Below are 18,722 nucleotides of genomic sequence, written 5' to 3'. Positions count from 1 at the left end.
GTACTGTGTTCCTACACAGACAATCTTTCCCCGCAGCATCTGTTGCTAATTGAAAGGGACTAGAATTACAAAATTCTAGTCAATTTCCCTCACCAGCTCTTGCTGTGTATAAAGATTTTCTATGCAGGGGCTGAGCATTAGTCTTCCACTACAGCTGATGACTAAAGAGCTAAGAGAAAGCAGCACAGAAGAAAGCATTTATTTATATATATCCAACAATACATGGAACTAAACTGTGAGAAGAGGGACAGCTAAGCGTACCTTTTGTTAGCTTGGCAGATTATAATTCTATAAATATAACTATTCACCTATAAAAGTCTATTAACGTCCTAGATAATTAACTGTATAGGTCTTCTGTTTAGGCAATCCCTTTTTTTAATACAAATCTTCAAGATTAACTGTCAATACTAAACCAATTATGTCTTATTTCCAGCTCCTAAGCAGTGCCTGGGACACAGGAGGCACTTAATAAATGTTTGTTGAATAACCATATCCATCTTGTGTCTTGTGGCACAGTGCATTCAAAATACCTACAAAGAAAGGCCTCATCACATGAATTCTCTTTAAGTCTCATTGAGCACAGAGATCTACATCAAGTCCTTTTGTCCTCCACATGTGGTAGGCAAGAAAGCTTCAAACGTTATCAAAAGCATTTTCTGGCAGCTGAAGGGAACACAGATGAGAGCAGGCAAGGATGGAGGCCAGTCAGCTGAGGACTGCAGTGGTCCAGCAAGAGATGACGATGGCTTAAAGTGGGCTGTTTGAGTGGACAGCTGGACAGCTTTCAGAGCTCCCCTCTGTAGAGCACAGTGACGGCAATGGTTTGTCCTGGCACAGACGGCACATGGTAAGGATATAAAGCTGAAAAACCCTGGGGACAGGAAGAAGACAGGACTGGGAGATGACTCCAGGTTTCTCCTGCTCCTGTTCAATGTAAGGAATCCAGACACAGAATTACATGAAATGTGCTACAAATGTGTAAGCCGGCTATAATATCTGGACTAACTAGAGGCTGGAATTTGCATGTCTTAGCCCATCCTTTCAAATGGGCATTTTGCCCCCTTTTTTCTTACTTTATATTTATATATTTATATTTCAGAAAATGTTGGCTGCCCGATTATCTGTTCCATATTCCGTGAAGCCCTTCAACATTGCACTCAATTGATTATTCAAATGCCTTATTTGTGGAGTACAGCATATGAACTGTTTAAAAGTTGCTGGTATCACATCACTCTAACTCATGAGAATATTGTCCAGACAAGACCAACGGCAGAGGCTAGCACTTTCCCGAGGGAAGAGTCTGCGGCAGCTGGGGCTCTGGGCTTCTCCACAGCACCCCCTAGTGATGGGGAGATGCCATGCTGCTCCGCCTCCCACACACTTTCTTGGCTTTTCTTGGCTCATCCCAGTCTCCAGCCTTGTTTCCTGCCACCACCACGTTATTAATTCAGTTGGTTTTCAGGTAATCTAATTATATGAAACTCTGGTCCTTGATTCGTATTATGGAGACTTGAATGTTAAGGACACACCACACTCAGCTAATTCAGGCCAGGCTTGACAAAATACCCAATTCTGCTTTTCTCCCACTACCCAGCTCTGAATTTCTTGTTGTCGTGGTGACCTGGCAACCATGTTCTGAGCTTTCCTGCAATTATCTGCACTAGTTGGGTCAAGTTCTCACTGATTTAACTAGATTCAGCATTCCAGAGCCAAAAATTACTTATTCAAGAAAGTATGGGTATCATTACTGTACCGTTTTCTTGTGAAGTAAGATAAGAAACAGGTAACTACCATATGACTTCTGGTTGACTGATTATAATTATAATTCTGAGCTCTATACATTCTTGCTTAAGTCTCTCACACTGCATTTCTAGTAGGAAAAAAAACTAATAGCATGCTCCATTTTCCATTGATCATATCACAACAACTTCATTCGGAATAGCCATCCAGTGTCAGAGTGTTACCCAACCAAAGCCATTAAAGTTGATTGATGAGAAAAGGGCTAACTGAAAATTGTGAAAATGACAGATGCAGTTCTCTCTCTCTCTCCCTGCTGCTCTGCTGCTGCGTTAGGCAGGCAGAGCTGCACGCACTGCTATTAAAGGAGCTTCAGGAATTCTGCTTGCTTTATCATCAATTTTTTAAAACCTTACCATTTTTAAACATTTATTTGAAGGAAGTATTTATGAATAATTGTTTAGAAGGAGTCAGCCCTGGTTACTTCCTGGAGATTCAAACTGACAAGGTTTTACGTGGTATAAAAACTGATGATTTGGTCAAAGAAGCTGGCCAACAGCTCTGGTACATAATGTTGAACTCAGCATTACATCTTCTTTGTTAAATATCAGGGGTAAAGGATAGCTCACTTTCTTCTTTATGATAATATGGTGGTGAGGCCAATTAACTGAACAGTTGCCAAAAATCCATTTAGACCTTAAAATTAAGAAGCATTATTACACAGTAATTATTACTTAAAACTGTAAGTTTCTAATTTCATGTTCCTCTTCTAAAAAAGAAATTTGTCTAAGATCATGAAGAAAAAGATTTGGAGTAAATGAGAGGTGAAAATTAACTTCCTTTTAATAATCTAAAGCTTGAGGTAAACCCTCTATTCCCCAATGGCAGGTAGTACTATGAAATGCACAGAGTTACTGTTTTCATAAAGAAAAGGTGAAATGCAGCATCAATTCTTTCACTCTTATCAATTCTCTAGTTCTAACAGCTGAAGAATTTCTTCTCTTGAAATGGCCTGATGTGTTACATTCACTAAGATGCCAAATAACAAGGACTGAACACTCGTGATTACTCTGTCTCGTTCTCATCGCCAGAGACAAATCACATTCTGGCCTGATGAGAAGCATGGTTTCAGAACGGGTCTATTTCAATATGGAGTGATCTTAACATAGAGGTGACGGTGACTGGGCCATCACTGGCGGGTTGTGAGGGCTCCAAGACCACATCCTATCCTAGAGACAGACCCCAAGGTTCCAGACCCTCAAACATGTATAAAGTGACCCTTCAATTTTCTTTCCATCAGAAGGGTCTTGCCCTTCTGGATAAGGGTAAGACTTGAGTTGACCTGAACCTCTTTTTGCTTATCCTAACATACTCATGGCATAAGCTTCATCAGGACACAGGGTAGAGTGCACCAGGGAACTTTTGTCAGTGTAAAATTTTAAAATTCTGTGGCAAACTTGAAAAGATTCTGTTTCTCTTGAAGAAAATATAGATTTAGTTTTTGTAACATTAGGAACTAAAGGCAAAAGATTAAAAGTACTTGCTAATCATTCAAGGAAAACATTAAAACATTGACTATGTACAAGAGAGCTACTGTTGAAGTTTTGCTTAAGGGTAAATCAAACAAAAGAGTTACTGTTTGAAACATAATGTTTAAATATTAACCACAAATATTTTACTCTTTTTAAATTATTTCTATAGCTCCCTACTGCCTTTTTCTTCCTTCTCCTTTGGGGAAAAAACCAGACTAGACCAGAGATAAAGGCATAGTTCCTGATTATAACATTATTATTTCAAAATATATATCTGTATTCATTTGTTTTCTCTATCAATTTCATATTCCTAAAATTAGATTCCTCATACATGGTGAAGTTACCCAGGACCCAGAAATTCTCAGATCTAAATGACTCTTCTTTTAAATAATTTTTTTTGTTAAAAATTTTGGCTTCAAATTTCACCCTACTCAAAAGTTGTCTTGGCTTTTTCCCTCCAAGTGAAAATATTTTCAATAAACCCCTCATTACCACATAGTATACTTTACGTAAAAACTATAAATGAGCAAAAATAGAATACTTAGAAAGTTCTCCAAGTGAAATAATTCTTTTAACCCTACTGATGTCAGACAAGAAATCAGTATTTATTCTTGGGGGGGGGAGAAATTCTTGCCTTAAGAAGATGGACTTGAATTTTGACAAAATTTTGTATAAAAAGGGTATTATATCATTTGACATCTGTGAACTTATGAATACCCAAAAAATCTATTTTGGCTAGATATAACTGTAGAATCCAGACGATGGGTAAATATGGATGCTAACTATACAATTCTTCCAACTTTTTTCTATGTTTGAAATTTTTCAAAATAAAACGTTAAGAAAAAAAGTTTTTAATATCTACTTTGCTATTGGTAAATTAAGGCCTAAAAAGCCTTAAATAACTTGCCCGAGGTCACACAACGAGTTAATGGCTGAGTTAGAAAAAAATCGAGTTCTGGTAATTCTCAATTCCATCTTAATATTCTAAATCTTAAACATATGATGATCTCATGTTTTTTTAAACCATCCATGGTCTGAGTCCTAGATCTAATTATCAAATACATAACTATCACACAGAGCACCATGCTTAAAAAGCAACTAATCGTGTGTAAACATGCCTATGGAGAAGGGCAGGGGAGACAATGCCCCAAAAATATATTCATGGATTATTTGATAAAGTCAGGCTAGAAGAGCAAAGGCTGATAGTAAATAAATGTCATGCTCTAAAACTGAATTTTGCAGATAGTTTTCAGCATGATTTTTCTATGTTTCACTTTTCACCGTCAGCTGTGAGCTGTTTCCAAGTGTGAAATCGCCTAAGAGAGGAAGCAAACCTGTCATTTGACATCTGGGAGCGTGGAGACTGGGCTGCAGTAAAAAAGCACTTTGGACTTCTTCAATTTACAAACATATTCACCTATAAATTCTCAAGTGTGAAAAGTATTCAGTGAGAAATATCAATGTAAATTTCAAGCATGTATAAAGGCTCGTAATAGAGTGGAAAATGAAGGTGAAGGACACACTGATAGGACACCGTATCAACTTGTTAAGACAAGAACGGGAAACTTAAGTGATTATGTTAGCATAATAACTAACATATAAACAGTTTTATTCACTTGTCTTAGATTGCATGTTAAACTTTCAAATACAGTCTTTTGTGTTGTGTGTGCTTAATATTATAGGTTCTATTTCTAGCATTTTTTTTTTATGATGAAGAGTCGAGACTGCTAAGAAAAAAATACTGGTAAAAGAATAAATACTTCCTTGACATTTTACTTTTCCTGTATGTTAAAATACTGTAACAAAAACTTATTCTATATTATGATAAATTATTAGTTCCAGTGATATAGTCCATAAAATCTTTTCTGTATATGTGTGTGTTTATGTGTTTGTACAAACAAATAGAAATTAGGTCAGAGTAAGTACAAGGAAGTCCTCGAGAGGAATAACCAGTTTACTACAGTTATTCTATAATTCTCCAGATTATTCTATAATCTCTCCCAACAAAAATCAGGAGAATCTGTCTAAACATTTCTTAATGAAGTATCTAAAACTCTCCTAATACGGAAACTCGACAGTGTTATATGTATGTTGTCATGCTACACAATCTCTTCCTACTTTGGGGATTATTTCTTTGCTTTTTCTCTTCCTGAACTCTGCTCTGCATTTCTGTGCTATGAAAGGAACCCATTTACCATGAATGATGTTTATTTAAAATAAAATCTTTCTTGAGAACCATCCTAGATAATCTAAGAATGCAAAGTGAACCTAAAAGGAATGGCTTCTACTTTGAAAACAGTGCTGGGTTTGATCTGTGAATTCATACTCTCAAGACCCTCTTGATGGGCCTGCAGCTGCAGCCATTTATTTGCTGGCTTTTTCACAGATGTAGACAGAGAAAGCTCCATGGTTTTTGTCTTTTTGTTGTTGGATTTATTTTCTTTAATATAAAAAAGTGGCAACTTTTTAAAAAAGTTCTTCATTTTGTCGTAGAGATTTGTGAATATCGGACATCCCTGGTAGTATACGTTGTGGAAATGACTATGACTTTTTAAAATCTAAGATCACAAAGTTGGCAGAAACTATACTTAAGTAACAGAAGGTGATCATTTGCATTTCAAAATTTATCTGTCTTGGTTTTCCCCTCAATTAGACCAAAACATGTTGATTCACAGGTTTCTGTGTGTGTGTTTTCTTTTTTAAACTTATTTATAGAGCAGAATAATGGCCCCCCTGCTAGTCTGGCATTTGCTCAAGTTTCTGTCCATGTAAATCGAATCTGTTACTGGAAATTTTTCTCAAAATATAAAGGCACATCATCCACAAGATAAAAAGATACACTGCTGATATTATGAAGCGCAGGGCAGGTGGATAATGTTTTTAGGACAAATATGTGATAAGGATTCCCAGGAGGGAGGAGTGGTAGGGGTAGAGGTTGCATGCTGTTTAAACAGAAGTGAATCGTTCTCATCATAATCTTGTGACAACTTTACTTTCTAACCAAACATCAGCTGCTTAACGTGCTTTAGAGTTACTTGGACAATAATACTAAGGTTAGAGTTGGGAAATGGGAGGGCAAGTGGGACGTGGGAGGAAAATTACTTCAACCCTTAGTTGTTTCTAAGGGTAGATCAAAAGATGACTAACTACTCTATTTTCCTGTGTATTCACTGACTTATGATTTTTAAGCATTGAAACATTAGCATCTTATCATTGCTTCCACCCCTCTGAGAAGAGTAAAGTCTACCTGTAGTTTTTATCAGTAGCACTGCTATTCCATTTGAAACAAGCAGTAATTTACAACTTTTTTGCTCGAATTCCCCTTGCAGGATAAGGAATGCAGGAGTACACAAACTTAACTGAGTTCAGCAACTCTAAGTTTAAGATCATCTAAATTAGAACACTAGCATTACTTTTCAATTAAAGCCATTACTGACTTAGTTTTATCCTATTGATAAAACAAATTAATAGGCCCAAAGAATGAAGAGACTTCCCACATTGTTCAATGTATGCCATAATGCTGGAACACTTTTGTAATTCATAAAGCTTGAAAATATAATGCTCTTTTACAAATAATTAAAACAAAGCCCTTCTTCAGACCGCAGCTTTTTTCAAACGTTAGTGAAGGGCAACCTGGAAGATGACAGTGAAAATCCATTAATGGTAGACTGCCACCTGCTGGTAAACTATGAGAATTGTGACTTCTGGGAAAAGGCTTAAAAATTAGACCTTGGAAACTGATCTGTATTAAATTCAGTACACAAAATTGTATTTCAGTCCACAAAACTGAAAGTATGTATCTATTGATGAATGTGGTATGATTTGTTCCACATATATTAAAATTCTCAGGAGGTCAGTATGCTATAGATATTAAAGTAAACATGTCTGTCCTCTGAAGAAAAATAATCTGCTAGAATGCCCAAGTGCAACCGTATAGTTTTCAATAAGAAAGTGAGAAGACATATAGGAAATAAGGAGCCACTTACAAACATTAAACTGCCCCATAAACCTCTGGTTTTGATGTGAAGTTTATACTGCACTTGACTTCAGGATTTAACAGGTTTCACTTAAAAGAACTTAAAGACTTAATTTTGATCCTAAAACCTCAAAATTTATTATAATTAACATATAAATTTTTACACATTGGTACCTAAAATGTTATTTACTATCAAATTAGAAAGGGGGAAGGCCTGTTAAAAAGTAAACCAGATAACCATAATAAAGTGATTTCACTCTGAAATTTTTTGTTATCCCATTAACTAAATCATACCAGTAAGATTTCAAAAATCAGCATAATAATATCTATTTGAGAGAAACAAAAAAATGTAGGCATGCTCTATTGCCCCTACGAAGAGATAAAATCAAACAACCCTAATTTGGGGGAAGAGAGAGGAAAGAAAAGAGTCTAACAGTAAGAAGAAAACCTAAATCACTGTTTTCAGGAAACAGTTATAGGATATTTGCTTTGCAGATTGAGAAACTTTTCTATTCCCCAAAAGAGAAATAATTCTTAACAATGAAGATTGTAACTACAAACAATATAGCTCTTTCAATCCTAATTATAATCATTTCCCATTATGCTGGGAAACAATGTTAGCATCAATAACATGCTGGTTAGCTTCTAAGCATTAAATACTGTATTAATCAACAACTAAGCAGCTCATGTCAGTAAAATCAGCTTGAACCTCATTTGAAAGCCAGAGGGGTGATAACTGAAACAACTTCGGCCATCCAAAGAGGCGGAATGCTAGGCAAAAGGTGAACAAACTTTGGATTCAAACATAGCACCATCTGTACTGATGAGAGAAACTAACTCAAATCCAATTCGTATGCTTAAAAGAAATGGAATTATCAGCAAAGAATCTAACCCTGAGCACGCCCACCACCTAGAAATAAATCTCTAATTAAAAAAAAAAAGACAACACAGTTAAGAGATAGAGAAACCTGTTGTTTCTCTACTTCTATCTCAAAACAGGAACTTGCTTCCTAAAATTTCTCAAATGTGGCAAGAACTCTTCAAAATCTGCTCTAAAATGCCAGGATGGCTCATTATAGAAGTCACAACACTGCCTTTTTTCCCTTAACTTCCCGTTTTTATCCATTTTCAGCCTCAGGAATTTTACTCTTTTAGTCATCTACCTCTCACATCTTAAAGATCACCCATTTAAAGAGGTTCGGGATATTTAAAAGTCCTTCTAAACACTAAGGAACTTAAGACATTTCCCAGAGTTCACTGTCAGTTCTAAGTATAGACCCATTTAACAGAAGCATAATCCATACACACACGCATCCCTACACACATATTAGACTGTGGATTATTTATTGGTTTTATTCCCCTTAAAGGTATAACCAAATCCAACATACGGTCAACTGCTAGTGAAAATACAACATCTGTAAAGAAATGAGAGCTGACGAACTACTTTTCCAAGTGAAACATTTTAGGAGATTGCTCTAACCTGGGGCACAGTACATTCGCTCTATGGCATCGCTGTCACAGGAATCTTCAACCTCACTCCACCTGCTAAAATACGTTAGCTGAATGTGTCCTAAAAACAAAACGACAGGAGAAATCAAAACATTTTTCTCTTCCATTTTCTGCAGAAGTGAACTGTAATTACTCCTTTTGTAGCTAAAAACAGTATCATTAAGAATAATGGCATCATTAAGTACTAGAAGCTATTACTGGGGGTGAATTTGCTGCACTGATAATGAAGCTCTAGACAGGAAATGAAGATACTAATTACAAGATAAAACGCCTACTCAGTTAATTGGAAGCAACAGCGAATAAAAAGAAATGCATTTGCAAAAGTTCCTGACCTCTATCATTCAATAAGATGTTGTTTGGGTTCAAATCGCGGCACACAATCCCCTCTCTATGTAAAGCATCAAGGGCTACCACCATTTCAGCTGCCCATCTTTGAATGCAGCCCTCTGGGATGTAAAACCTGGAGTTCAGTGCTAATTTTTTATCAAGGTCCTCAAAAATCTGATGTATTTCCTTGTCTCCTTCTAGTGCTAACCCACTCTCTCCCGTAGTCTTAGAGTCTCTCTGAAATACAGTGGGTTCCTCTTTAGCCAAATCATCAGTTTGATCTGTAAACAGCAATACTTCTTCAGTTTTTAAAGTGTCTGTGTTTACTCGACATTCATCAGCACCTGAGAGCGGGTCAGAAATACAGAGTAAGCTTTCTTCAGTGTTGTTTGCGGTTACTGCCGACTCAACCACGCCAAGTCCTTGAAACTTGGGATCTGAACTGTGTAACAAAGACATGTCTCCTATATTACTGTGATCAACAGCTGCTACAAATAACATCCCAAGATCCCCCTGTGCATAGTGTTTCTCTGCTATACTATGGGATTTAGGCCGAGAGGGATCACTCAGTTCCTCTGTGGCGCCTTCTTCACGAGCTTGGCACTGTTCAGTACTAAGCCTGAGGCACAGAACATCGGGCGTTTCCAATAGTTTACTTTCTATCATGCCTAGATTAGTCTGTGTGAACTTCGTAGGTCCCACTGCTGCACCATCTTTCATTGGCTCCAGTTCCCCAGGAAGATTTACAAGAAGATCGGGTCTTCCTTCATCAGTACCGCTGACATCATCAAAAGCAGCATCTTTAAAGGAAATAACTGGGACCGAGTCATCAGAGCCCCTGCTAATGGTGTCCTGAGACATGAACTCTACCTTGCTTTCACTGGGACTAAAACTCCTGGGTGTGCTGTCTCCATCTGAAAGAGTGAAAAATGGTTTCAAAGATTCTGACTTTAGACTATACAATTTTTCTCCAAAATCAAGTCCTAGGACTTCACTAGTGCTGTCCTTACTGTCTATCCTAAAGAATTCCATGGGGCTGTTTTTAGATCTACTGAGAGAATCTGATGTTCTTGGAGAACTGACTGCTTCTAGGTCATCTTCTCCAGGAAAGAACTTCAGCTCGTGAGCTATCAGCTGTGCGCTGGGGCTGTCCCTGTCAGCAGCAGGCTGTGCTGGGAAGCTTTCCCTAGCTTTGGTATCAACATCATTCCCTTCTGTCTTCACAAAAGGCTCCTCATTCAAAGACCCTGGTTCTATCTTTTCTTGCCCGTACTCATTGCATAATGTTAAATAACTAGTAGTACATTCTTCTTCTGAACTTGAGCCAGAATCCGGCCACTTTGGAGAGCTATCTTGGCCATCATCATCTTGATTGCTATCATCTTGAGAGCTTGGAGTAAGACTCGTCTTTAGAGGCAGAACTTGAAGCATGGCTCCCCCATCACTTCCTCTGGATTCAAAGCTGCTGCTGTCCTGAGGACTGGAAGCGGGCTGTTGCAGCTGAACTTTAGTAAGTGTAGATTTTTTCACTTCCTCAATGTCAAAGCTTTCTTCAGGACTTCTGTTCAGAAACTTACTGATATATGACCAGAGTTTGCCACCTGTGAATAAACACAACCAAGGGAAAAAAAATTGAGAACCCCAAATGAATGGTTACTTACTAAGGCCATCGGAAAAACAAAAAGTATTCTAATAATCAAAAGCAAGCCAATGATACCCATTAAGGTCAAGCATGCTGTAAGAAGCATTTTAATAAAATGTCTTCTTGAAAAATAGTCGAGCTTGGATTTGGGATTCACAACAACAGAGTCTAAATAAAATTTTTGCAATGAAAAAAAACTGAATAAAATAAAATGTCTTTTTATTATTGCTGACTGGTTGAGTAGTTTCAAGCATATCTCCTAATAGCAATTACTTGTAAAATGATAGCCTATTCCTTCCTTTGAAGAAAAACTGGTTATAACAAATACTGACATGAAATTTCACAGCTAAAATTCTACTTTAAAGTTAAATATAATTTATTCTACAAACAGTTCACTATGTTCTGATCTGTTTATTAATTTTTTCAAGCATGGCCCCTTGGTCAAGTGGAAATACATAAAAATGCTACTTAAAATTGTATACTACAGTGGGGAGTGGTGGGGGGGTGGGCAGGGAGTTAACAATATTATTCCATTTTGAAAATGCCTAGTCCAGGATTAGAGGAGAGATTTGGTATCTGATATGCCATTATGCCACTATAAATATAATGACATATTAATAATATTTCCCATACATATCATGTGTAGTATAAGACCTAGAAAAGCAATTGAGGAAGATTAACTGGGCTGCCATTAATAAGGCAAGCTATTGCAATTCTGATTCTGATATATATCAGAAACCTATAAAAACTAAAATCATAAAAATCAATTTCACAGGAATCATGAAAATCAAATAGACATGAAATAATCCAATGTTTTACCAGCAATACTTGTTAGGTAGTTATTTCACCTTATTTTTCCTTTGTTTTGTTTCAACCATTAAAATCTCAACCTCTCTTGGTAATTAGAATCTTTGAATAAATGAACTGTAAGTAGCAAAAACCCACCAAAGCTCTACTGACTAGAGACAGTATTACAAAAAGAAAGGACTGTTAAATTTGATCCAGAAATCTTAAAAACCGTAATTGTGGAAGCATACTTTATGAAGATATAATTATAGCTTCTAAAAATAGGAAATAATGTGTTAAAAATAAAACCCTCTACTAATATGGAGAAGGCATTTTTTTAGCACATTTTAAATTTTGTTATTAAACATCATATACTAAGGGTAACTAAATCTAAGGGGAAATAACCACTGACAGTCAATTATATGTGTAAAAAGGTCAATGAAAGCATCCCAAAGATCTTTCTACTTGGCATTTCACTTTATTTAGAAGAACCCAATACTGTGCCCAGCACAGAGTAAATGCTATCAAGCACAGATGTCATAATATTAATCCTAGGATACTCAGACATCTCCTTCTACCAGTCTATGGATGCAGTAGAACAGCAGTCTTATCCCATTTTGATACTAATTAGTAGTATAGAACATTGTAGTGTTTAACTTTTCCTTCTTGTTTCTTCTTAGCTAACCTTCTGTCCTCACTAAATTATAATCAGTGTTTCATATTTCCCCATATTCAAACTAAAGTTTAAGGATTCATTATATGGCTTTGAAATTCACTCACTCACACACAAAAGCAGCTTTGCATTGATTCTATATTTTTTTTTATTCTTTTGACAATAACCACACTCTTCGTATCACAAATACCTCCACTGTGGCACACTAACAATAATGCCTGCCCTGAAGCTGAGACTCTTGTATGCAATCCAAATAAAATGATACATATTGTTTTCAGTTCTCCTAGACAGTGACTACTGTGAGGACAGGACCAAATCTTTTCATCTTTATGTATCTACTGCCTGTACAGTGCAGGACATGACAGGCATTCACTCACTGGTTGTTAACTCAAATGATAATGCATCAGAATGAGATACGCCATCACAAAGTAGACACCATCTGTAGCTGTAAAGTTCTAGGCATCAGCAAGAAACAGTACCTAGTAAAGTTCTAAGAAAAGATGCATTCATTCTTAGACCAATTCAACCTGGATAAGCTGTTTAAATCTGAAATTGAATGTGCTTAAATTCTTTATTTTTACCCCCCAAATCACTCCCTCTTTCTGACTTCCGAGCACAAAAGCTTTAGACCAAACTTGGACTAATTTTTCTACCGTGTTCTTCCTACAACTGACAAGTTTCCAAATCTTGTAAGATCTACCCACAATGTTTCCCACAGTCATCTTCTTCTTTTAATTCCTTTGACCACTCTGTTTCTTGGAATAATGTTATAGGTACAACTAGACCCTACTTTGAGTCCTTCTTGTATCATCTATCATACTAATTGCTGCCCAGTTAATCTATTTTAAAATGCACAGATCTTATCATGTCATTTCTCCATTCAAGAACCCAAATTCCCTTCACCTACTGAATGATGTACTAACTCCTATACAGTAATACAGTATCAACCATGATACGGTACTCTCCCTCAACTCACCACACATTTCATCTGAATAGAATTTTTCCACATATTACCCATGCTGGGCTTTTGCTCAAACTATACCGACCACTTAGAATTTTCTTTCCTGTTAGTTTCCCCAATATCTGCAGGTCAAAATCCTACCCATTCTTAAAGGCCTTCAGAATTTGTTTTCTTTTACCAATTTTTTTACACCTCCTCATTGAATACATTTCCTATCTTTTTCAGAAGCCTTTATATCACTTCATCCCTCTTGTGACATTTACAACATTCTACTTCACTTTAATATTACTTTTATTCTTTCATTATCTCCTTTATCAGACTGCAGGGTCTTCATAACTGCAAGGAGAGGATTCTGTCTAACGTGTAAAATAACAGGAATTAAATAAATATTTATTAAATTAAGTTATAAAAAGATGACATCTTTACAAATTTTTTGAAAACCTTTCAAGGAAATTTATACACACTAAAAGCGTCGTTATTTTTGGTCATACTTTCTTCTTATTGTAAAACAAATACAGTTTTATTGTAAAATTTTTTTAAATGTGGAAAAAGACAAGGAGAAGAGCAAAAAAATCTGGAATCTATAAATCACCCATAAACACTATTAACCATTAGTACATTTATTTTCAGACTTTTTATTCACAATTAACATGTTATCATAAATATTTTCTAATTTCATGAGAATATGAACTTGAATGACTGTAAGCATATCCATGTGATAGATATTATGATGCATTTAAATGCTCTTCTACTGTTGAATATTTAAGTTGTTTCTAATCTTTTACTATTAGAATTAAAATAATATCTTTACTTACAAATACTTTTTTAAATTTTATTTTATTGAGTTATAGTCAGTTTACAATGTTGTACTTACAAATTCTTAACGTCTCTGATTATTTTATCAGGACAGAAGACCAGAAATGAAAGTAACTAGACCAAGAAGCATGAATATCCTTAATGCTTCTGACAGTGCCATTAAACTGCTTTACAAAAAAGTTGATCAGAGTCCACTCCTACAATGTGTATTAGTGCCATCCTCACAGCATCTTGCCTATATCAGATATTAGCAAGTTTACCAATTTGATTAATCAAATATAACATCTTGTTTAATTTCCATTCTTTTTATTAGATAAAAATTTTAATGTAACTGTTGGCACTTTATGAAATAGCCTAAATCACAAAATATAAATAGAAAAATACCTAAAAATGAAACAAAAAAAATGCACAAAGACATAAAGGAGAAAGTACTGGAAACAATTCAAACACCAAATGATAGGGGAGTACTTAAATCAGTTACGGTAAATCTGCACAAATACTTTATCTATTTAAAAAATAAATAAATAGTATTTGCAAATACTTACCACAGTGTTTCCCATGTACCAGGTACTATTATAACTGCTTTACATATGTCAACTATTTAATCCTCACATCAACCCTATGTAACTATTATTGTTAATTACATAGTTAATAAGGTAATTATTATTATCCCTATTTTACAGATAAGGAAACAAGCACAGGAAAGTTAAGTAACTTGGCCAAGGTCACACAACTAGTAAATTGTGAGCCAACCTTCAAGCTAACAGCCAGTAGTCTAGCCCTACGATCCCTGTTTTTAATCACTACACTGTACCGCCTTCCTTAATGGACACCTGTATATATGATAAGGAAAGGTGTCCGAAGTACAGTGCTAGGATGAGGGGGAAAAGCAAGCTACAGAACAATATGTGAAATCCATTTATGGTTTTAAAAATCAGACAGGTAAGGAGGGAGTAGAATATGTTTATATGCATAGGAAATTTCTGGAAAATCTCCCTCTATTTCTAGAGAAGAGAAATGGGCATTAAAGTGAATAAGGAGGAAGAATTTTTATTTTTACTTTATATACTTCCATCTGGTTTGAATTTATTTCCTTATATATTAGTGTTATAATTTTTTAAAAACCTAGGTTAATAAAAAGAATCATTTTACCCCTTGGGTTCCCAAGTAACTTGGGAAGAAACTCTTTCCCACCCCCCACTATTTGATGTGTCCATGCTCGAAGGCTTTTCCAATCATTTTCCTATAAACCAGTCATTCATCTTTTCTTATTCAGTATTAAACAATTATATACTGAGCACCTTCTATGTACCAGCATTCCTCTAAATGCTGGGATTTATATGATGAATATGACATAATCCCCAATCTTAGGAGCTGAAAGTTTTAACACACATGGCCTTGACTGAATACATTCATTTTTCTCACCTTTTCTTTTCCAAACAAGAGTTAAAATAAGTAATCCATTAACAGAAACAATAAATGTTTTAAATCTCTCTCCTAAAATCTGGTCTGACATATATAACTGCCTAATCAGCATTACCTGGAAATTTAATAAGCATCTGAAACTGTCATGTCCAACACCAAATCTGATTTTTCCCTCTAAATCTACTCCTAGACCTACAGCTTTCCTCATCTTAGTAAATGAAAATCATTCTTTCAGTTATTTGAGCCCAAAACCATAGAATCATACAAGGCAGAATCATGTCACTTCTACCTTCAAAACAGATTCAGAATCTCACTACCTCCACCACTAACACTTTGTCCAAGCCACCATCCATTTCACATGGATTGCTGCAACAAACTCTGAACTGGTCTCCCTGCTGTTGCCTTTGCCCTCCTGTATTCTACTTTCCACCAAGCAAGCAGGGTGATCACTTTCACTCCTCTGCTCAATATTCCCCAATGACTTGCTATCTATTAAGAATAAAAACCATGTTCTTAAAGTGGCCTATAAGACCACACAGGATCTGCCCGCCTGCCTCCCCACTTCTCTAAGCTCATTTCCTGCCACTCTTCCATTCTGCTCCAGGCACGCAGACCTTGCTGTTTCTTGTACAGCAAATACATTCTTGCCTCCAGGATTATATACCTGTTCTCTTTTACCAAAATACTCTTTCCTCACATGTCCACATTTGTTCCCTCTCTCATTTCCTTCAGGTCACTGGCCAAATGTTCCCTTCTAAATAACGTGACCAGTCTTCAAACAATAGCAACCCGCAATCCACCCTTCTGGCATTCCCTCACATTTACTTAGCTATTTGCTTATTGTCTATTCTGCCTCTATATTGTAAGCTCCATGTGGGCAGAGTCTTTCTCTCTTTTGTTTACTGCCATATGAGAACTAAGCCTGTATCCCAGAAAATGCTCAATATATTTCTGAGTGAATTAAAAATGGAAAGAAAATGAGTCCAAGAGGCTCATGTGAATCATGAATAGTTCTGTAAGCAAAGGAAAGTTAAAGCCCAAATCATAAATATTCAAGCATTCATATTATGGAGAAAACAATTGTTCAATGTTTACTTTTTTAGTAATAGCTATTCACATATATGAAACAGATGTTTTTATGGTATATGCACAACCTCCTAATTCATGGACGTAACAAAGAAAGGACCACTGACATGCAAAAGATAACACATTGTCCATCATCCAGTTCACTTAACTGCTTATGCCATATCCAAGAAATTACCCTAGATTCTTCCCTCCCTAACCACAAATCCATCACAGGTCCCACTGACTAACCCAGAAGACCATGCCATCATCATCTCTTGCTTAGACTACTTTATTAGCCTTCTCACTGCTTCCCTTCTTGCCCTTCTGTAATCCATTCCACATACAACAGAGTGACCTTCTTAAAATGTAAATCAGACCTTGTCACTGCTTAAAATGCCCAATGGTCTCCCAATGAACTTGAATAAAAGCCAAAGTCCTTACCTTGCCGTACAAAGCTATCTACCTGCTTCTCCAATAGCCTCATATATCACTACTGCCATCACCTACTAGACTGCAACTGAACCATCTCCTTTCTTTTTCACCCAACATTCCAAGTTTGTTGTTGCCTTTGATTTCTTATACTGATCCCTATACCTGAAATGTGCTTCCCCTTACATCCAAAGGGTTCTTTTGTCATTCAGAAGTCCTCTTAAATATCACCTTCTTAGAGTGTGCTTCCTTGACTGACTAATCTAAAGTAATCCCCTAGTCATTCTCAATTAAATCTCTCTATGTTAAAGATCGGTATAGTCCTTATTATTAGCCAATATTATCACGTTTTTGTTTTTCTGTTTGACTCTCCACAACAAACTAAGAATATTAAATGAATCCAGAGTCTCTATTTGCATTATAATTTAATACCTCTGTATTGTAAAGTCTCCTTAAAATTAAACAATAAACACCTGAAATGAACAGTCAAGAGATTCCTGCCCCCTCCCCCATTTTAAATAATCAAGGAAAATAATTCTGTGGTCATGTGACCATTCAAAGGCAGGCATGGTCAACAATAAAGGGAAAAAGACTTGGTAAAGATAGTCTAAAACAGTGAAAAATTTGAAAGCCACATAATTATAGCTTTAAGGCAGATTATAAAGATTTTCTATAGTAATAAAGCAAAACCAGTTGAAATATCAGCTTTAGGGAGTATAAAAGAAGGTGAGAAGATGACACAAGAAAAAACAAAGAAGTACTTGGAGAAGGAAGAGGAAGAACAGGAAGAGGAAGCTGCCAACAGCAGAGGTAAACTAGGATTGAAAATTTGCCACAGATAATCTCCAGCATGAATAATCCACACTGGGTAATAGAATATTGACTATAATTACATTCATCCTCCTGACCTTGTTCTAAATTATTATGGATTATTACTACGCAAGTTATTTTGTTCCACACCAGGGGTGGCTGTATTTCGCTATCAGATGACATGACCTCTAATTCAATAATGTCTGTAATGCACTGGTATCCTCAGATAAAAGCTGTCTATAATGTCTGAACAAAGGTGAATTAGTTATCCAATTCACACACGCAATTAACTCTCTTAATACCTGAGAGACCACGGAGCCCCTTCTGAATTTCCTATTAAATACTACATATGGAGGTCTTCCCTCCATCTGTAGTTATCTTGTGCTGTACTTCATAATAAACAATATTAATAGTTTATTGCCCCCGTCAAAAATCTTACATTAGTTATCATAAGAAACCTCATTTCACAAAGCAATGACTCATTTTCCTGGGAAAATGCATTAAATTCAAATGTTATGCCTATTAGTAAAGCACAATAGTTCTTTATGCTCAGTAATGAAAAATAAAAACAGCTTCATGAAACATGGAAAATATTTTTTTACTATTTTAAGAACACCTCTCAAAAGCCAAAAGGCAATATTTATTACGCAGGTTTATATTTATATGCTGTGTTAATTGCAAACGAAAGACTATTTAAATTCAGATATTAAAGGGTAAAAACAAACCAAAACACAGTATTTTTTTTTTTTGCCACCTGTTCCCTTTATTAAAAGCTGAAATTTCATAAATAGTTTGAAGGCAAGGCACTGTGCCTCGGCTTTGTACCCATATGCGATGCCAATGGCTGTATTCGTAAAAACCGAGATCAGAAGAACTAGGTAATGTCAAACGTTAAACAAATACCTGCACCTTCTAAAAAAGGAGGTAATTAATTCTTCAGGGGATGCTTTTCATTTTAGTCATCTAACATTAATGCGTCTTTTCGGCAGAGAACGAGAACAAAATTAAATCCCTAAAATAAAACCTAGTTCTCT

General features: G+C 35.9%; 1 protein-coding gene across 5 annotated transcripts in view; it reads right to left on the bottom strand.

Annotated features, from left to right (window-relative positions):
• Positions 1 to 18,722, bottom strand: part of RPS6KC1 (ribosomal protein S6 kinase C1) — a 141,619-nt gene that overhangs the window by 17,389 nt on the left and 105,508 nt on the right. For all 5 annotated transcript variants that reach the window (XM_010992111.3, XM_031438588.2, XM_064477179.1 and 2 more), the window contains 2 exons: positions 9,087 to 10,682; positions 8,726 to 8,815 (listed from right to left, as the gene is read on the bottom strand). In XM_010992111.3, the coding sequence (XP_010990413.3) occupies positions 8,726 to 8,815; positions 9,087 to 10,682 (1,686 nt within the window). The remainder of the gene's footprint in view (positions 1 to 8,725; positions 8,816 to 9,086; positions 10,683 to 18,722) is intronic.

The sequence above is a fragment of the Camelus dromedarius genome, chromosome 21 (assembly GCF_036321535.1).
Source record: "Camelus dromedarius isolate mCamDro1 chromosome 21, mCamDro1.pat, whole genome shotgun sequence".
Taxonomy (NCBI): Eukaryota; Metazoa; Chordata; class Mammalia; order Artiodactyla; family Camelidae; genus Camelus; species Camelus dromedarius.
The sequence above is the reverse complement of the archived record's forward strand: the minus strand, read 5'-3'. Positions and strand labels throughout refer to the sequence as shown.